Source organism: Polyodon spathula, chromosome 6 (genome assembly GCF_017654505.1).
Source record: "Polyodon spathula isolate WHYD16114869_AA chromosome 6, ASM1765450v1, whole genome shotgun sequence".
Classification (NCBI taxonomy): domain Eukaryota; kingdom Metazoa; phylum Chordata; class Actinopteri; order Acipenseriformes; family Polyodontidae; genus Polyodon; species Polyodon spathula.
Window position 1 is genome coordinate 12643336 of NC_054539.1, and position 21625 is coordinate 12664960.

Genomic DNA, 21625 nt, shown 5'->3' on the forward strand with positions numbered 1-21625 from the left:
TTTTTTGTTTTTTTTAAATGTATGTTTATTGAAATATACTGCTACACTATGAAGTGATCTCTTAGGTCATCTGTTTAAAATATAACAATACAGTTTCTGGTTGCATTTGTTTGTCATGATCCTGAAATGTAACCAAAAACAAAACCTGTTATATATGTAAATATATGCTTAGAGTATGCAAACAGGACAAGTCCAACAGTTAAAAAGAAAGAAAGAAAATCCTGCAATTAGAACTAGTTATCGGGTGTGTCTCTACCTGGCCCATTATAAGGTGGTGCTATTAATTACCTATTCATTGACCGCAGTTTCTGTTATTGAAAGTAAAGCAACAGGTAGTGGAAAGATACCAGTAGACCTACTGTAAAGCTTCCCCATATTTGTACGAAAATAGAGTTTTGTTTCTGTTTTTTCTCTATTTGAGCTGCTGTTTAGGATTATAAACTTTGAGGTTATATTTATTTTACCCCCAGAAGCGAGGCTGTAGTGGGGCACCCTGCAGTGTCTGCATACTGTATGTCACACTTCAATTTTCAGCTGTCTTGAGAACCCATTAGCCAGTTGTGGGAGCACCTGGTATGGACATTGCTTTACCAATGACATCTTGCCTGGATAATTTTCCCACATACTGACCAATTGAAGGTTATATGGAACAGCTAGTCCCAATGAGGTTCAAAAGACATTATGTCTGCTGCTCCCCGTCCTCGGTATGGTGTTTCCATTAATTAAGAGTGACCCTTATTGCAATTACTCACATGTTGTGTTTCTTTGATAATGAGTTCAGCGCCATCCCTCTGTTCTATTTCGCTGCCGTAGGCATAGCTGTGTAACGTAGGCTAAATCAGCCAAAATGTCTTTATATTAGTAAGTAGTAAGAGCCTTCTGTTTCACCGCAATGTATTGCTAGCAAAGCTAAAGAAAACGATCTGAAGTGACAGATTAAGACTAGTCTATGTAATATCTGTGGCAGACCACAAAGAGCGGCTCCTGAAGAGGACTGGCAAATTAGACACAACACCATTCTTCCATTCAACTGTAGGCACCTGAGTCCATCAGGCACGATTATCTTGTTTTAATGTATTCAGGTATTTTGAGTTTTTTTTAATTGGGATTTAAAGAACCCTTGTTTCATTTTAATCTCTGTAGCCCAAAAAAAAAAAAAAAAAAAAAAAAAAAAAAAAACTTCTTTTTCGCTATAGATTGTGTAATTAAAGGAAGCTGTGTTGACATTTCAGTAACCCTTTTGTCATTCATCAGGTATTTTAGAGTTATGTTATTTGAAAAGTTCTTTCATTTGCAGGTGGGGCGCGGGAGCAATGGCATTCTATGTATTTTTTTTCTTCTTCTAAATAGCGAAAAGCTGGCGCTGGCGGCATCTGTAACTTTAGAAAAATATATCGTAGAAAGGGAGTGTTGGCAGACTCTTCAATCAAATAAGAAATTCACAAATCACAGCTAACAGATTGCCTACCTGGAGGCGGGATGTAGAGCGAGAGCTCTGACAATAGGGCAGTGTTAAGGTCATATGATCGCTCTGCTGGCAGACGTAATGTCAAATCCACTGCCAAAAAATACGTTTTGCAAAATATAACGAACGGCAGCAACAAGAGTTTGAATGGGTTTTTTCTTTAGTTGAAACGTTTTCATACTAACTTTTGTACTTGATAACATTATTTTAAGAATTCAGTGGATGCATATGATGAACTGTTAGAGCTATTAGCATTTAAAATATTGAGTACTTGTATCTGTAGGCAAATGTGAATGGGGTGGGGTGGGGGTGGTGTTAGCACCATTGCAACCAAACAAACAATTGCCTTCATCCAGGTTTTACTTTTCAAAAAAAAAAAACACACACACACACTTGCTTTCCTCAATACAGCATATGCAGTCACTGAGGTGACAAAAGCAGCTTTTCCAGAAGCTGCACATTATAAAACTACCTGAAACTGTAACATCTGATGGAATGATGCTGTATAGTCTGAAGCATTTCACTGCAAAAATAAATGTTCTCTGTACCTACCATTTTTTTTTTTTTTTTTTTTAATGGTGTCTTCTGGTCTGGAATAGCACCAGAGCAACATCTTGTTTCAACAAGACAGTACACGCAGACAGCAAACACCATGGTGCAACATTGCTTCTTTCTATAGCCTATTGCACTGCAGTGGTGCTTGGGTCTCTACCAGGGCACAGCACTCAATTCCAAGCAGTACTGGTATTTGTTAGGTGATACTTCTTCAATGGTTCAGTTTTGTTCCTGTACTGTTAGTTAAGATGTGTGCTGCTCATTAATAAGATTAACCCAAGGCTTTAGGATTTTGAGCTCATGTCACCCTTAAACCAAATGCATTCATATTTTAATGATTACACCGTGTAACAATTTTTGTTTTTTTTTTGTTCCTGGGTAGTAAGTGTTATTTCCTAATTGCTTATGCCTCAACAGTATAGAAAATAGCTATTATTCCCCACAAACTTTGCTTTTGTGACCAGGACAGTGATATTTCAAAATATCACTATTTCCAATGAGAAAATGGGCAAATGTGTGTCTCTTCGTTCACATAAAGTCAGAAAAAAACAACGTATGAATCCAAATTAACATGTATTTATACTAAAGTAATACAAAAATGACTACAAAAGATTTAGAAGTGAGTAGTTTTTCGAGATTTACGATTATACTGTATTTACAGGAACAAAAATTGTGTTACATAGTGTAATCTACCAGCGGCTTGTGTTGCATACACATCGCTGATAATAGCGCAGAGCATGGGTCAAACCGTGATTGTAAACATCTAACATGAGTACGTACAAATACAATACTCTTTCAAACAAACGTGTTATGATTTTGAATATGCGCTTCTTAGGGTCGGTATTATTGTCACTGCTTGCGCCCAGGCACATCTTTCTTTGCAAATTAAGCGATGGGTGCATGTGTTGGGCTTGTCAGTGTTTCAGATTGCACTAGAACAGTCTGTTGTTGCCATGAGAACAATCTGTTGATTGACAGAGATCGCGAGATCTCTTTGGCTGTGTGAAAGGGGTTATGACAGTATTACACAGGCATAGACTGCGCAATTTCAGACAGTGGTATTTAGAAGTGAGTAGTTTTTTGAGATTTACGATTATACTGTAAATACAATATAATCGTAAATCTCGAAAAACTACTCACTTCTAAATCTTTTGTAGTCATTTTTGTATTACTTTAGTATAAATACATGTTAATTTGGATTCATACGTTGTTTTTTTCTGACTTTATGTGAACGAAGAGACACACATTTGCCCATTTTCTCATTGGAAATAGTGATATTTTGAAATATCACTGTCCTGGTCACAAAAGCAAAGTTTGTGGGGAATAATAGCTATTTTCTATACTGTTGAGGCATAAGCAATTAGGAAATAACACTTACTACCCAGGAACAAAAAAAAAAAATGTTGCACGGTGTAATCTATCTCTCTATTTACAACTGTTGATATGTTTAATGTCCACCAAGATATTATAAAATTGTATTAAATGCATTTATGATGCTTCCAAAATGAATGACAATAAACAAATTAACAAGATTCAAGGATATGAATATAAAAATGTTATGAATGCCACAACTGGATTTTGAAAATAATGCCTCCCCCAAAGTAAGATTCTAAAGATAATAATTTGTAGTTTTATCTAACATTAGTCTATACTGGGGAAAAAACATTTCCAAATTGTCTGCCCTGAATAACAGTGTAGTTTTAAAATTACTAGAGTATTCCCATTGAAGAAGCGATCCAAAAATAACACTGTGTAACAAATGTTTTTTTTTTTTTGTTCCTGGGTAGTAAGTGTTATTTCCTAATTGCTTATGCCTCAAAAGTATAGAACATGGCTATTATTCCCCACAAACTTTGCTTTTGTGACCAGGACAGTGATATTTCAAAATATCACTATTTCCAATGGGAAAATGGGCAATGTGTGTCTTTTCGTTCACATAAAGTCAGAAAAAAACAACATATGAATCCAAATTAACATGTATTTATTCTAAATTATGTTTAACGCATACACTATAACCTTATTCTGCAATAGAGAATAGCCATACTTGGTTCTGAACTGCCAAACTTAAGTTTGTGTAGTAATGTTTCTTACATTTTGTATTTCATTTACTCTTGGTGTATTTTAAATAAGCCTTTCAGTCCTTGAAGCCTCATTTAAAGGACCAAGCCATTAAGTCTTTTACATTTAAATGTGTTTGCAGCTTACCTAAAAGCACATCGATGTTATGCCAGTAAAGGCTTATTAACACAAATGTATGTAAAATACATTATGTGAGTGAATATCCGTAGTGTAGCATCTCATCTTGCTTCTTGAACTTTTGTTACGATACACATTGCATGAATAACACTAGAACTTTTAAATAAAAGGTCACTAGGTGTCTCCATAATTGTTTCTACCTTTTGTTTTTTTTGAAAACCGATGTTAAAGGCTGTTCAGTGCAGATATGAACTTAACAGTACCCTTTCAGTTTTAGTGTTAAAATAAAACACATTAACACTTGTGTTGTAACCCTATCATAACTGGTAAAAAACCCTGTAGGTGCTTTCCCTGCACTTAACATGATGACCATTCTCTTACATTGAATTGAAAACTGATTTAGTAAGAGACAGTTTCCTGTGATGACACTAGGTGGCAACAGCACAACTGGGTTTCACTCAGATTGCTGGGTTTGACATTGAAACAACCCCTGAAAACCACTTTACATTTTGTGTTCAACCCTGTTCACAATGCAGTTTACTGCTCAAATACTGGTATGTTGCACACAGAACCCATCTGACTTTTAAAAAAAAAAAAACCCTGTTAAACTGTTTTGACCATCTTCAAAAACCCTGAATTTCTAAAAATAACATACCCCACAAACACAAAGCCACCAAGACCATCATCCTTAGCACAATACAGCCAACATACAGTACTTTTGTTTGATCCTCAAAAATAAAACATTTGTGCCAAACTTGATATTGCTGGTCCAAGGTGTAGTACACAGAATACAGGCTTTAATAGAACAAAAAAATAAATAATTCAATTATTAGCTCAACCCTGGAAAACAATTGAAGAAATAGAAATGAAGGAGTCAGACATTTCAATCCCTTTATGTGTGTTATTGACATTGACAGTAGTAACTGTATATATACACACATATATAAAAGTACTTTTATATTTCATTTTTTAAACTTGTTAATTATACCTTGAATACATTACTCTTTTAAAGGGGGGGGGGGGGGTTGGTCCAGATCATAATGGTTCCTTATCGAACAAAAAGTGATTCAAAAGTGCATCTATCGGCGTACCAGTTGGCTCTTGAAGATCTTTAATGACTTTGCCATCATTGGTGCAAATTCTAAGGGAAAGGGGAAAAAAAAAAAAAAAAAGGTGAGGAAATACCGAATACAATTGAGACTATCATTAAGCACGAATATTCCCATATCCAACACCCTGTTTTCCCAGTGCATGGGCTCCAATCTACTAGGCTTCTGATTAAGTGCAAAATGTATCACTGGTGAATCATGTGACAGCATCAAGTGTGCAAGATACAGGGATATCTTAAGCAGCTAGGAGTAGGAAACAGAAGAGGGTAATTTAATCCCTGTGGATTTTCTAGATTGATTTGGCCAACTTATCCAGACTGTAGCCTTGTTTAATTAATATACTAACACAAGGTAAGCAGCATTTAAGTCATATTTTTTTTAAAAAACAAAGTAATTCAATTCATTTTCAAAATGAGTTTTCCCCAAAGCAATTATTTACCATCACGACCACTAGTTCTTGTGACAAACATCCAAAAAATGTGGTTTAATTATGTAACATTACTGTTGCGAAAAAATACAGGTTGATGAGTTTTATAAAATCAATGGTATGTCAAATCAAAATCAGTGGCTGAAGGCCAATGACTTCTTACTTTTTGCCATTTTCTTTGGATCTTGACTAGGACCAGCACTGGACAGGCTCACTTCCGAAGAGCCGTGTCTCACTGTGCTTTCTGGTGTCTTTACACTTGAAATTCTGAAGAAAAAAATTAAACTTGAGAGAGTAATATATATATATATTAGACACACACGTATACACACACACACGAGAGATGTTTTCTCATAGGTGCTCCTAATATACTACTATTGATACAGCAACTCAAAGTTACTTCTATTTGTTATATGTGGCACAGGAGCAGTCACTAAGATTTATAACTAAACTGGAGGTTCAAGTGGCAGCAGCAGTTACACCCAATCAGACCACACCGGCTCAAATGTCTTCTGGCGTATTCTTACAAACATAAAATGTACTGCAGCCATTTACTGAAATGTATTAGGCATTTATAATAATCATTTTTTAAAAAATTAAAAGGGGAGGAGTGACTCATTGCAAAAAAAAAAAAAAAAACAAGACTTGTGTAATAACATTGCAATGAAGAAATGTTGCATGAAAGATTGCATTAAATCCCACATCTTTTAAAAGCAGCTTCTCATTGCCAATCCCAGAAATCATGAAATTTGATTCCTGTCCTTATTGGATTTCACTTCTCTATACAAGAAGGCTCCAATTGCACAGTAACTTCAGGTTTGTGGCGAGTCTAGATAAAAATGTGCTGAGATCACAGCTGAGTAGTAAATCCTGGAGACGCTCAAAATGGTTCTACAATGGGAATAGAATTGAACCATGCATTTTAGGTGGCATATGGTGGAGGAAAAGGATTGAAGATCAAAAAAAAAAAAAAAGTTGCTTAGTTATTCACAATATTCAATAGGTTTAGTCTATTTCAACAGTACTGTAGTCCACATGTTCTCTAAAACTAGTTACAGCACTGTTAAAGGGATGAAACACTCTTCTTTACAGTTTTACCTCTACGGAGTGTTGATGGTCATAACTTACTTCACTTTATCAACGGAATGAGGCTGGGCAGTGGAGCACGCAGTCCCATAGATCTCCTGTTTTCGACGCACCTCTCTGGGAGGCTTGGCTACAGAATGAATAAATGCTCGCTTCACCTGTCGGCCTGGGGAAAAAAGGTAATAAATAAAATGGAGGCCCAAATCTACCTGGAATTAGAACAGGAACTAGGTTTTATATATAATACACAACACACCAGCCAACCTGTTGACCAAAAAGGTAGTTCATTAGGGATTACTTCTAATCAAAATGACATGTACCCAATGCTAATATACAGTAGTGCTCACTTTGATAAAAGTGTAGGAGCTGTGAATTGACCATTGTAATGTCTGCAGTTTAGAAAATTAAAAGCAGCACAAAAACATTAACTGTTAGGATCATTTATACAGGCAGGTATTACCATGAGCCAATTACATGATCTACTTGAGTTTAAGCAAGCTTGCAATAACCTGACAGACATTTTGCACAACAGAACAATCTCACTAGCCATACCTATTTTCTGTATAAGATCCTGATAATCCCAATAAATGTTAAAAAGCTATGATTCCAGGGTTTTTAGCTTTAGGGTGTCTTACACAGGAAGCCCATTCCAGGTTCTACCAGGCATGAAGAGACATTCAGTTAAGTCTAGATGAACACATTTTCAGCATAGACTTTGAACAGCTAGCAGCAGTCCAATTTGTTAGCCTGCATAGCACCTTGGGATGCTTGTTCACAAAGGTTGTTCTATAAATCAAATGTGTTTGGTATGGTAAACTGCGCTGTTGGACAGATATTGTATTTTCAGCAACTTTAACCTCTGGTAACTCCACTTAAAAATCTATTTATAAGAGGTTTCACATTGTGGAATGTGCTCATGGGAGTCTGATAATCAGATTATTTATAGATCCTTGTCTACAGTACTGTTCCATTTTGAAGTATCTGCAGGTAATTTTGAAGGTGGCTCCAATTGCAGTAGGGTAGCGGTGCGTTAATATGCCCCGACAATTCAATAAAACAACATTTAAAAACTGCTGGTGCTCAAGCTTTTTATGCACGTTATTTTGCATCATCTGAATGCTTGGCAGGTATGCAGTAGCATTTATCAAAGAAAGACAATGACATGGTGTCAGCCACCAAAAAGTTGAATTCAGGGAAGATCCTACAATGGTAAGTGTGCTGTACTGCATGTCTTGATACTAACCTTTAGGTTTTCCAGAGTGTGCCGAGACTATGCTTTTTGTCAGAAGTTTAAACTTTCTTTCTCTTTCTTCAAAAAGTCTCAAATACATTTCTCTCCATGCCTCGTACTCTTGAGGTCTTTCATTTTTGAACTCCTTCTGACAGTGTTTCATCCATAAGTGGTCAGTATCCCCAATATAAGCCTTAAATGGGAGACAAAAAGTGTGCAATTAGTTTTAAGTGCTTCATTCACATTACTAATAGAAAGCTTGTGGGTTTTATTTTAATACAGTACAAGAACAAAAATGATATGAAATCTTAAAGATCACTCCATATTCATGGTGTTCTTGACATACGCAAGTAACTCCTATTCTTCTAGTGTACTTCTGATAAAACTGGTTGCACATTGCGCACAGCTGCTGTAGTCAGACTTGGGGGCGGGGGGGGGGTATCCTGGACCTCCTACAAATCGCAGTCCTGTGGGAGCACATGACAGTGCTTCAAGTTGTTTACAAGTTAAAAGTGTATTTAAAAGGGACGTCTGTGTAAAAGGTTTGAAAGACAATTGATTCCTGTAAATACTGTCAGTATGTTTATCATGTTGAAAAGGGTTCTTAATTTTAAATGGTGTACAACAGCTGCAGTTGAACTTTGTAACAACTGTAGTACTGCAAGCTGCTCAACACCAATTTATACTGCAACCAGAAACCTGCACATGATTAAAATGGTCGTGCAAGCATATTAAACATGCAAAAAGTTTCAATCAATAGAGAAATTCTTTGTTCACTTTATCCCATCCGTAGAGGATCGATGCAGACAAAATAGACGCACACTTGCTTGCTGATCATAATGTATTAAGCTAAACTTATACATATATTTAGTATCAGCACTTCCTGCCCATAGGACTAGCCATATTGAGCAGTGTTAGACAGCAACTGTGAACTGGAACATAAGCATTAATGGATTGGATTCACAACATTACACCCATCCAGTCCAATTACCTTATGGTTTTGACAAACTGACTATTTGAGTTTTTGGTTTTAGCCAAACAGCATAGTTCATTTTCGTGTATGATTTGTTAAGGTAATCTCAAGACAAAGAAATTCTTGTGTAAAATCTTACCGGGTTGCACTCTTCAATTCTGTACAGCTGTTCTGGGGTACAGTGTTCAAGCACTGGCTCTAGAATTTCAAATGGAACTCCTCCACTCTCGTAAAGTGCTGTAAGAGAGGACTTTAACTTGCAACATTGTTACAAAAGGCAGTGTGTGCATTGTAAACCTGTTTTCTAAAAACTACAAAAAAAAGAGTCACATGGGGCAGGGTTTTTTTGTACTTACAGTCAATGTTGTTCTGAAGTGTACGTATGCACTGTTGATAAAGTGTCATCATGCTCGGAAGGAACACAGTCTTAGCACCAGAATAAACCTGCATCTTTGAGTTAAGTCTCTGGCCTGTAAACACAACGGTATCTTCCAAGGTATTGGGGACTTCAGCTTGTTCTGAGAATTTAAGAAAACAACCAACGAAATTTCAATGTCAAAAACGGTGGTGAAGAAATGGTTTTACTACATTCATACAATTGGTCAATGGAACAAGACGGCCTTTACTTTTGGTTTAAAGCGAGTTTGACCGTCACAAACCATGAATACCAAGTTATTTTTAAATAAAATCACTGGTACACTTTAAAATGTCCAAAAATCCTCCCCTCTATCTCCTCTACAATACTTACTTTTATTGTCTATGCAAGGAGAAGGGAATAAGAAACAATCCGGCAGAAAAGATGGCAATGGAACATTTAACAGATCCATTATAGATCCGGATTCCACCTATGGGCACAGAGGTAAAACAATTAAGCAGCAATAATGTGTACATTTTTTAAACTTGAAAAAAACAATTTAATATTAGTTAGAAAAATAAAATTTGCATTCTGAAATGTGTATATGGAAGTTAGTTTACTTGATACGAAGTGCTTTGGACATGCCAAAAATAGCTGTCAAATAGGAAATTTGGTCTTTTTTTAAATACCTTTTTAGGAGAATCCTCAGATTTCATGTTCTTTTTTTCCGTCGTGCTCTTATCTTTCTCTGAAACCTTTTTCCCTACGGATTCAGTTTTACCATCATGGTTTTCATGTTTCTTGGTCAGCTTTTGAATTTTGGAAGGCTTTTTTCTTTTTTTGGAGGCAGGTCCAAGGTCATAGTTCAGGCAGGTTTCAAAGGACATGGTCGGCTCCTCAAAGTCACCATCACCACTCCTCTCATCAACAAACTTCCCAGACTTTCTGTTCTTCGCTTTGTTATCCATTTCCAGTTCACCCAAAGTAGCCGATCGTTTCTGTGTCAGAGTACTTCTCCTATCACGCATTACATTATCATCACTTGCAACTTTGGTTGACTTTTTGTCCTTTTTCACAAAACTTTTGGCACTACTATATGTTTCCTCTGTTATGGAGGTGAATGAGGGAGACTCCTTGTTGGTCTGCTTGTGATCGTACTTCTCTTTGTCTACATGGTTGGGTGCCTTTTTTTCTGATGGGGGATTATGGGGGGCCTTGGTAGATCTGGAAGGCTTTTTCTCACTACAGTCTTCAAGATCACCATTTGATTCTTCAGTGTTTCCACTTTTGGGGCAATGTTTTACATTATCAAGACGCTGTTCTTCATGTTTATGACCTTCAGAAGCTCTGTCATTCAGAGTTTTTGTCTTAACAGCACTCGCTCGATGGCTATCTGTTTTGGACATTTCTTTGGGCACAAATTCAGATTTTTCAAATCCCCTTTTATCCTGTCCTGTGGAATGCCTTTTCTCAGATATGTCACTGGAAGTCTTGTCTTGCAGAAAATCTCTCTTTTCTTTTTTCTTGAAGCTTTCTTGGTTTTCTGGAGGGTGGTCATGCTGTGCAAGGCTAGAACTGAAACAGTCAGGGTGGCCAGTTATGAGATCTGTTCTTTATACCGTACAATAATCTCAATCGCCATCTTGCCTTGCAAAAAGGGCATCATACTTTAAAACACCGACAATGAACTGAATATTTCACTACATACACCTACATAGACCAATCTATGACAAATTAAAACAAAAGTAGCATTTTAGGTAATTGCTACATATTAAATAAACAGTTACCTGCTAGTTTCCTTGGGAACCAACTTTTTCCACTGGTTAACTATTGCTTTGGCTAAATCACCTGCGATCTCATGCTTCCGAAAACAATTAACCGTTTTTCCAATCCCAGTTTCCTGTGGAGTCCAACCAAATTTTAGGGTACAAAAAGTTACTTTACCCACCAGCTACGTTTAAACAAATTGTTACATCATTTCAGGATACATGTTGTACAGTTTCACTTTTTATTTTTTGTAATACAGGACTGTTGGTGATTTCAGTGCTGGTCTTTTATTGTCTGAATCTCCATTTACAATTTGACAAATGTATTTACTGGACCGACTAATTTGCATGCACTACCACACTATCTACAAACATTAACCTATGGAGCTATTAAATGTGTATGTTTCACACCTTGAAAAAGCTAAGAATTCATACTCATGGCATCAAGTAAATGAAAGCAAAAAGTGCCTCAAAGTCTATGAGAATAACCAGTGCCAATGATAAGATGCTGGCCAGACACAATACAGTTGAGTCTCTTGATTAAGGGCAGAGGGTGTTCCATTCTGTTAGTGAAGCAATATTTACAAAAGTCTTAACATTAAAATATTTCAGGTTACCCACAAACAGCAACAGATTGAACTAGGACTCCTAATGCCTAAATCATGTTAATGTTAACCCCTTTTATTCTTTGTACATGGGTCACAAAGTTTCCTTCACAGTACACTGAGACTTAGTTTTAAATTCTCAACTGGTATCTATTTCACAGCTGTCACTTAACATTAGGCCTATTCAACTATTTTACTCACCCCCCAAATTTCACTTTGGTTCCTCCTATCCAACAATTTGGGGCTCAAAATAGCACACACTGGAAGTTTAACATCTTGCAAAACCTAAAATATTAAGGGCATCTCCACTTCCCCCACCCTTAAACTGGGCTCTTACCGCAAGGATGTCCAGTGTTATCTTCAAGTCCTGCAGTCGCTTCAGTGTTTTTAAAACCTAAGAAAGGTGTAAACAGATCTCAGAAGAAAGCCAACAGGTTATTCGGAATGAAACACAGGATTTGACCTTTAGTTACCAAAACAAATATTGGCAAATGTTTTAAGAGAACTGCCTGGGCAAAAGACTATTTAAAAAAAAATGTTGCTATGCATTTTACAGATTGCCAACAAAACATGCAAGCTTTTCAATCCAATGTTAAATATTGTAAGACTTCATAATAAAAGTATTTAAAAACACATTAAAACATGTATTCAAACATTGGTCAATAAATTAAAAGGAATAGAAAATATATATTTGAAATTTGCAGACTTTAAATTATGCATGAATGTCAGTAGTTAAGTTGTTTTTTTTTACTAACCCATAACTGGACCTCATAAAACCTCCAAGTATAGAGCAAAATGCTGGTTGAAAAACCGATTGCCTAAAATTCCAAATATGGGAAGCACCCCTTCCTTCCATAGAAACAGCTGAATGGCTGAGTGTGCACTCAGATCAGAAGCTATGTATGGGAATAGCCAAGGCTGAGGTACTCCATTTAGCATGTACTATAAATGGGCAATGCAAATGTCAGTAGCTACCAGGCTGTAAAAATAATTAGCTGACCTCACTAGCAGGCACTGGTGTATAGCTTCAAGCCTGAGCACCAACAGGAGGTGGAGATTTAGAAAGATTGTAATTCTTCATGGATTCAATTTACAAGGCAGCCTCATACAGGAAAGCACAACACCTTTTGCACAATTCATCTGATAAACCAATTCATGTAACAACTTTATTGTAAATGGCTTTACAAGGCCACATAAATGACAGCAACACAGTAGCAAGGATTTATGTATTTTAATTTTTTTAAAGTGGAAAGTTAGCATTAAAATTAATCAATTCTGGTCAGGATTCAAGTCATGTTAGTGTTACACTAAAGTATTTTTAAAACACTAATTTTCATTAAAATTACCTCATTAAAAGCAGAACAGATAGTGAACAAAGTACAAGCTTTTTTGTACATAAAAAGTTTGCAAAAAGCCACCAAGGAGTTCAGTGACATCACAAAAGAACAACACTGTAGCCTACAACACTATAGTTCATCTCATGTATGTTATCAATTGGAGTAGCCAGTGAGCCATGGTTACATATATATTATACATATATATATATATATATATATATATATATATATATATATATATATATATATATATATATATATATATATATAATTAGCAACAAACTACTTAACTCTTTTATTCCACGCTGAAAATTTATTTGTTTGTTTGTTTACCAAGCAGCAGATCAGTTACGTGGGTAGGATCACTTTTTATAGTGTTGAGGAAGTGGTAATGTTATTTATTTAAGAAAATGTTACAAGATTGTCAAACAACAACCCCCAGAACTAAACAAACTAAAGCGTGACTGATGTTCAATAAGCAATGGATGCATTTTTTTTTTTTTTTTTTTTTTTTTTTTAAATGTACTTGGTACAGGTATATACCGTTAATGTACGGCTGGATTTCTTCCGCTACTGAATCGGTGACCTTTATTACGTTCTTGAAAAAGATGTATGAAAAAAAAGTTGTAACTATCAGAATTGCAAAATATATATATAAAAAAAAAAAGATCTAGCGAAAAAAAATGTTAAAGCAAAAAATTCTACATGTACCTTCTTAGACTCCGTGGTTTCATTTAGAAGCTCTTTTAGTTTAAACACTTTTTCCAAAACTTCAGACTCAGCCATTACAAATTCTCGTACAGATGGGCCGCTGTTGTTCATTCAGATCTTGTTTGTATTAATCCAAGGAGAAATCCGCTATGCCTTTCACCTTTTATAATACAGGTCACTGTGCGTCGTCAAAACGAAGCACGAATGTTAAATGTATCATTTCTTATTAAAAGTTATTGGATTTGTGTTTGTAGTTCCTTTTTTTTTACTCTGTAAAAACACGTGCACATTTTGCAACAAATCGTATATATAAACTTATAATAATGTGATCACTAATTAAGTGGAGTGAACTGTTCATAACTGAATGGTTGTTACAATGTTATTGTTTATGTGATTAATTACATCACTGCATTGTTCAATTCGTGTTGATTTTCATCTTTGCAATAGGCCTAATGATTAACTCGTTGGCCCATAATAGAAAACGTATTCATTTTGGAAAAATAAACAAACAAATCTAGCGCCTCTGAACTCCTTCAGAAAGATGCACTACCATCAATTACGTACAAATCAATTAACTGATGAGATTTCACACACGTTTAGGTGCTTATAGGGACTACTTTTTTTTTTGATTCGTGGTGTGCATGGTAGGGAAACTTATTATACCGAATGTATTTATATGTAGTTAACGAGGACTACAGTCAACTCAACAATATTGGGGTTTGTGACAGAAATAACAATTTGACATTGATGCGTTCACTTTTTTCTTCTGTTTTTTGTTCGTTTCCATTTGCTTGTGGTTACTCTTAGCTTAATTGGCCAATAATTAATCAGCTTTTGTTACATAGATGTGTACTTTTATAAAAGTGCAGTGGGATCAATGTGTCATTGACATGTGATGTGCAGCGCATAATGCTCTCTAAATAATTAATGCACAGTGCAGTAAAATGCGTCGCACGTCACTGAGGCATAACCCTTTGGCAGTACTGTCGATTGTAGACGCCCCTTCGTGTGATTTACAGTGTTCAAACATGTGCTTTAAAAAGTTAAAATTCCCAAATGAAATTGAAAGTTCAATTGGCAAACCGTTCATTTACGATTTAATGTAGGAATTGACCAAACTTACAAATTAATTTATAAATGTAAGCATTCATTTTATACATTTAAAAATGAATTTATAAGTATAATTAACTTTCGAATTAACCTATGAATTGACCACTTAATTTAAGAATTAACGTATGAATTGCCAAATTAATTAACTAACGAACTATCCTCTCCCCCCCACCCCCTCGCATTCTGTAAATGAGGGCACGTGACAGTTACTTTATTAGGGAAAGACTGGCATAAAACTCTAAATAGTAGGAGAAAAAATGTATTTATTATTAGTGTGGTTATTGATTATTTGTTAATAATAATAATAATAATAATAATAATAATAATATATTTGGTCTCATCGTTTTGCTGTTATATAAATATTGTTTTTGAAATTGAATGTATTAGGAATACTCCACCAAAATGGTTGGTCAGGCGTCATTTTTCAGCCAGCTACTGGGCAGACGCCTCCCTTTGATGTTTGACAGGGGAGGAGGAGTTAGTTGTGGGACTCTAAGTGTGGTACCGTTGGGTATTACAATTCTCTTCTCACTCACTGCTCACCAGTACAGCACCTTGGAGGTACCACACTTTACCACCCTCTTTGTCTCTTTTGAAGCTCTGTTCATAGGCTTAGAAGGTGAGTCACATTATAATTTCCAAAGTACCCAAAGCTAATTGGTTTTTATTTTCAATTGTGTGGTGTACTTTAAAACTTGGTTATGAGAGAGCATTTTCACTACACTTGCCTATTAATTACAGCGATGGACTGCATGAGCACAAGTATTTATTTTTTAAGTGTTTATTTCAAGTGTGTTTTATTTTTTAATGACATGTAAGAGCTGGGTAAAGTTTTAAATTCAGATTAATTTTTTCCTTGCAGTTCTGATCTTGCCCCTGAAGTCAATAAAACTGACATTTATTATTACAAGTTGTTTTATTAAAAATGTCATTAAAGTTTTAGTTATTATATATTTTGATAAGCCTAATATATTAAGCCTTATACATGTTAAGCATTTACAAAGAGTTGTGAAATACTTACAGATGCCTCCTATTATCCCGATACAATTTAAAAAATCTACCTACTATCTTTTAAGTAATCATTTGTTACACATTTTAAGTAGCAGCAAAGTACCAAGTACTTTTATGTGAGCCCAGCTTAATAAGGAAAGCCTGGGGTACCACTCCAATGTTACTATTCCTGGAGCTGATCCTGATGAATTCCAACAGATGCTTTTACACAATGCTGTTTATTAAGAACAGCTGACTGGCCCTTGTGGCCCTAGACTGATAGTAGGTTTCACTGGACATGGAAATCTACCATTCTGTGTTTGGGACAGTATTTTATATCTAGTTTAAGTAGTTGTAAGAATATACTTAACTTTTTGAGCCACATTTATAATTTTTTTTTTTTTTTTTTTTTTTGCTCCACAAAAGGAAAGGCATAAACATGTAAAGAAATAAACCAGCTTTAGTTCTAGAACCGAACAAAAAAGTTTGTCCAAACTTTGCGCTAGAGCAAAATCTTACTAATCTACCGTGTGCGGTGTTTAATTTTTTTTTCTTCAATTGTTCATCAAAATATTAAAAGTTGCTTGAATTGTAAGTGAATAACGTCAACTTTCTTTAGTAAAATCAGCTATTGGTCTCTATAATACATTTATTTTCTTTTACATGCTATACTTTACATACATCATATCATAAAGGAATGCACCAAAGTCTGATGACCAATTTTGTTTATTCAGGGGGATATTCTTTTAGCCTAGGATATTAATCAAACCATACACAGTCGGCCCTTAACACAGAGAAAAACAGCTTTACCTTAGATTAAAAGGTACATTTGTAGATATGTTACGTTAATAGTTTGACTATTGGCAAACCTTAAGATTTACTGGTAAATGTCGACATTTACCAAGTAAAGCGGTAAATGTCTAAAATAAAAATAAACGCTTTACCAGTAATCCTCAAGAATAACCAAGTGCCTTTACCAATAAACTTCGGTAAATGTCAGAAAACCAATATATTTCTAGATTATTCCGGTCATTTACCACCTTGCTTGGTAAGTGTTGACAGTTACCGGTAAAACTTAAGATTTACCATTTTAACATTAACCGTAATATGTATAAGAATACACCAAATGTAAAATAAACAGCTATTTCAAAGCCGGTAATTAATCCTTGTGCCAGTATACCTTTTGTTTGGTAAATTTCCAAACTGTAGATTGCTCACTGTGGCAGCAGCTTTAGGTCAGGGTACTTAAGAAAATTGTTGTTTAAGATTTTATTGAAATGTGATGCTTACACCAATACTGGTACTCTAAGGTGTTGTCTTTATTAATTAGTTGTATTTTAGTACAGAAGTATGGCTTCTTTTTGCCTTTATGAATTTTACAATTTATTCAAGCTGTTAGTTAAATTTAATTGTCTTATAGGTCTTGGCTGTGACCCAGAATTGCAGTCATGGCACCTAAAAAGAAGAATGTCAAAAAGAACAAAGGGGACATTAGTGAGTTGACCATCATCGTTGAGGATGGACAGTTGAGCAAATTAAATGGGTTAAACACTCTTATAGAGAGTGGAAATGGATTCAGCTGCATCTCCACTGAGGTAACAGATGCTTCCTATGGGTCAAATCTCATGGAAGACCTGAGCAAGATGAGACAAGAAGGCTTTTTGTGTGACTTGACCATTGCCACCAAAACAAAGTCTTTCAGTGTTCACAAAGTGGTGATGGCTTCCTGCAGTGAATATGTTCATAATGCACTGAAGAAGGATTCCTCCATCCAGAGACTGGACCTCAGTGAAATATCCCCAGTTGGCCTGCCCACAGTTATTACATATGCTTACTCAGGGAAGGTTGCCTTGTCTTTGTATACCATTGGTAGTACCATTGCCACTGCAATCTTTCTCCAAATTGATAGCCTTGTAAAGCTGTGCTGTAACTTTTTAATTCAGGAGATCAATGTGGAAAATTGTATGTATGTGGTCAACATTGCAGATACCTATGGACTAAAAAACACCAAAGAGGCTGCACAAAAATTCATGAGGGACAGTTTCATTGAATTTTCCGAAACAGACCAGTTCTTGAAACTGGCCTACGATCAGATCAACAATCTTTTGTCGGATGATGCCCTACAGTTGCCATCTGAAGTCACAGCATTCCAAATTGCAATGAGATGGCTGGATTTCGACCAAAAGAGGATGAAATATGTAGCTGATTTACTGTCCAACGTCCGTTTCGGTACAATCACAGCGCAAGACCTGGTGAACTTTGTACAGACTGTGCCTAGGATGATGCAAGATAGTGAATGCCACAAGCTTCTTGTGGATGCCATGAATTACCACTTACTTCCATATCAACAAAACATGTTGCAGTCAAGAAGAACAAAGGTGCGTGGTGGCCTCAGAGTCCTAGTCACTGTGGGAGGACGTCCAGCCTCAACTGAAAAGTCCCTCAGCAGAGATGTATTGTACAGAGATCCTGAGAATAACTGGAGTAGGCTGACCGAAATGGCTGCCAAGAGTTTTAATCAGTGTGTGGCTGTCATGGATGGATTCCTTTACGTGGCTGGTGGTGAAGACCAGAATGATGCCAGAAACCAGGCCAAGCATGCTGTCAGTAACTTCTGCAGGTGAGATCCAATACATCTATTAGACCATTGCAAAGAATAGAATTGGTTTAAATGTGTCATATTTCTGGTGCGTACCTGCCTAATGCTGGTGTCAAGTGGAAACAAGAATAAGATAGGCTTAATGACTTCACAAACCAGCATGCCCAAAATGAACCTTTGATGGCTATTTCTAATAAGGCCATAGGGGTCTAATAAATGTGTCTTTTAAATGCAGTGTCACTTCTAAGAAACAAAATCTATGCTATCTTATTAATGTCTGTTTAAACTGTACCGCATCCCTTTACACATTTCCTTCTCCCTTTCTTTAGATATGACCCCCGTTTTAACACTTGGATCCATTTGGCTAACATGACCCAGAAACGTACCCACTTCAGCTTGAATGCCTTCAATGGCCTCATTTTTGCAGTAGGGGGTCGCAATTCAGATGGCTGCCAGTCTTCAGTTGAGTGTTATGTGCCTACTTCCAACCAGTGGCAGATGAAGGCACCCCTTGAAGTGCCAAGGTGTTGTCATGCCAGTGCTGTCATTGACGGGAAGATTTTGGTCAGCGGCGGCTACATTAATAATGCATACTCACGCTCTGTGTGCGCCTATGACCCATCAAGTGATAGCTGGCAAGACAAAGCCAGCCTCAGCACCCCACGAGGGTGGCACTGCTCTGTTAGTTTAGGTGACCGTGTCTATGTCATGGGCGGCAGTCAGCTTGGAGGTCGTGGGGAGAGAGTTGATGTTCTGGCAGTTGAATGTTATAACCCACACACTGGGCAATGGAGCTACTCTGCACCCCTACAGACAGGGGTTAGCACTGCAGGTGCTGCTGCCCTCAATAATAAGATGTACCTGCTTGGGGGCTGGAATGAGATTGAAAAGAAGTACAAGAAGTGTATCCAGTGTTACAACCCCGATCTCAATGAATGGACTGAGGAGGAAGAGTTGCCAGAAGCGACAGTAGGCATCTCATGCTGTGTTGTTACCAAACCGAGCCACAGAACTCGGGAGTCTAGGGCAAGCTCTGTGTCATCGGCTCCAGTCAGCATTTAAAAGTTCACAGTGGAAGGGAAAGTTAGGAGTTAATCAATTAGCCAATCAAGTGCTACCAAGCCATATAAGTGTGGAAATTGCTGAAGATTCTAAACATAAATTTCCAAAGTAAACTTTATTGCTTTTGTCATCTTTAAGTATGTATTTAATAATATATCATTTTAAATGTGCCCCCACCCCCCCAATAATTTATGTATTTAACAAAATGTGTATTTAAATACCATGTGCACACATTCTCAATTTGAATACATCACATTTATAATAGATCCTGTATAGTTGATAACCAATCCTCTAAATGTTAAGGAAAACAACAGGAATGTAAATAAAACAAAAATGGTCAATTGGATCTACTAAATGGAGTGATTTCATAAAAGATTAAACAGAATTGAAAGTTCTAAAACAAATGTCCTATTAACCACCTAATTTGTTTATGATCTTTAAATGTCTGAGAGAGTCGTCCACTATTTAAAATTTAATTTAACATAATTGATAACTGTAAAGTTATTTAAATTTGATATAAGAATACAAAAAAGGGAACATAAACATCTTTAAAAAATGTGTAAAATAAGTTTCTGTATTTGTAAGTTTAGAAATAAAAGTTGAAATAACTTTATAGAGGTTAGGTCTGTGTGGAGTTTTAAAAAAAAAAAAAAAAAAAAACAGAATGTTTCAACCAAAGCAACTTTAACTATAATACCAGTAAGGAAATATTAAACAAGGCAATTCATGTATTGTACATGACTGTAGAATGCATCAATGTACATTTTATATAGTCCATGAAGTATGTATCTGTACGCATTTTAAAGTTGTTGTAAACACAAAATGCATTTTCAATTTGGGGCCAATAATATGTATAGCTTTTATCAGCCCTCTGTTAAAAAATAAAAAATAATAAAAAAATGCCCATCCCAAGTTGTATTCTAGCAGACGACAACAGCTCCATTGTGCTGTGAGTAATTACATTATGTGTAATGGAGAAGGGTGTTTTGATCTTCCTATTTACTCACGTGTAAAGCCAGGCCTTTTATTGCTGTATGTAAACTGTCGTCTGATCATCCAAGGCCAGGTAATCATCAGCGCCCTCTGCTGGTGAAAAAAAGGAATCTAATATCTGTATGCAGTTCTGAGCCAGTCTAACCAATATACTGTACTGTATAAAGGTTACTAAAATGCGGGTTTCCAAATAATGGAAAAGAGAAACGTGTACATGTATTTGAGGTGTTGCTGTTTAGTGTTTGAGATTTATTGTTTTATGAAATTAAAGGGATTTCACTGCAGGCTGCCCATAGGGAATTGTGCATAGCTTTTTTCAGAATGTAAAGATTAATTTAAAAATGTGGAGCGTTGTAAAAAGCTAAAGAAATACAGGTATTCGATTGGAGCTGCTTGGAGTGGAAGTAGTTTACTGCAGCTACACAATACACTGCACATTACTGATTAAATACAGTGTAGCGATGGTAACCAGGGGCCAAATGGAAATAGAATGGTATATATAGAGAGAGATGTAGTCTACCACTGGGCCACAAAGGATATGGACAACTTCTATCCGGTTACCTTTCATACGATCTGTGACAACTCACATTGTTTTAACTCTGTCATGCTGCAATGATCATTTGAAACGCATGCAGATACTACTAAGCGGGGACAGTAGTAACACATCAGGCAAACCCAGACTAACGATGGTGGATTTTAATGCAGTACAAATGCAGAGGAACACGTTTACAGCTGCTGTAAAGTTAATTAAAATCATAGAATAAAATCATTAAAATAGACCCCATTGTGTGAATCTGAGTGCTGTGTGAACGAAGGGGAAAACCAACTGCCCTGCAGTGATCATCCTGCTACTGAACTCCTTTGTTGTAGTACTGTTAATAGCCTTCATTCTTCATTAAAGCTTTATCCATACAAGAAAAAACACATTTGCGTCTTTCTTTTTTTTTTTTTTTTTTTTAATGACGATGCTGTTTCTTGATGTATAATATTTTGAATGTTCTTAGTTTTGGTGGTTTTACTGTATAGTAAAAGAGTATAATAATACTGTGACTCCC

The 21625-nt window shown here is 36.1% G+C and overlaps 3 protein-coding genes across 3 annotated transcripts in view; 2 read left to right on the top strand and 1 right to left on the bottom strand.

The window, feature by feature from the left end:
- Window positions 1–5233: 5233 nt before the first annotated feature.
- On the bottom strand, window positions 5234–13891 carry eloal (elongin A, like). Its single transcript, XM_041251685.1, has 12 exons — window positions 13817–13891; window positions 12524–12586; window positions 12106–12162; window positions 11185–11297; window positions 10087–10972; window positions 9791–9887; window positions 9399–9560; window positions 9182–9279; window positions 8082–8262; window positions 6881–7004; window positions 5916–6019; window positions 5234–5357 (listed from the first exon to the last, which is right to left on the bottom strand). Exons 1-12 carry the CDS (start codon window positions 13889–13891, stop codon window positions 5296–5298), a joined length of 2022 nt encoding a protein of 673 aa, XP_041107619.1. The 3' UTR covers window positions 5234–5295.
- Window positions 13892–15461: 1570 nt separating this feature from the next.
- On the top strand, window positions 15462–21494 carry klhl31 (kelch-like family member 31). The gene is made up of 3 exons (XM_041252127.1): window positions 15462–15545; window positions 17337–18536; window positions 18845–21494. The coding sequence occupies exons 2-3, from the start codon at window positions 17365–17367 to the stop codon at window positions 19575–19577; spliced, it is 1905 nt and encodes a 634-aa protein (XP_041108061.1). The 5' UTR covers window positions 15462–15545; window positions 17337–17364; the 3' UTR covers window positions 19578–21494.
- LOC121316852 (glutamate--cysteine ligase catalytic subunit-like) overlaps window positions 15465–21625 on the top strand; it is a 39821-nt gene continuing 33660 nt past the window's right edge. The window contains exon 1 of the mRNA XM_041252129.1: window positions 15465–15545. The gene's annotated coding sequence lies outside the window, so the exon portion shown is untranslated. The remainder of the gene's footprint in view (window positions 15546–21625) is intronic.

Bases quoted from the DNA above. Each gene is read 5' to 3' on its own strand.
- eloal (XM_041251685.1), bottom strand. From the start codon at position 13,891: ATGGCTGAGTCTGAAGTTTTGGAAAAAGTGTTTAAACTAAAAGAGCTT. The intron at 10,973-11,184 runs GTAACTGTTTAT...TGACTGTTTCAG, and splicing joins GTTCCCAAGGAAACTAGCAG to TTCTAGCCTTGCACAGCATG. The intron at 7,005-8,081 runs GTTAGTATCAAG...TTTTTTCCCCAG, and splicing joins ACACTCTGGAAAACCTAAAG to GCCGACAGGTGAAGCGAGCA.
- klhl31 (XM_041252127.1), top strand. From the start codon at position 17,365: ATGGCACCTAAAAAGAAGAATGTCAAAAAGAACAAAGGGGACATTAGT. The intron at 18,537-18,844 runs GTGAGATCCAAT...CCCTTTCTTTAG, and splicing joins GCTGTCAGTAACTTCTGCAG to ATATGACCCCCGTTTTAACA.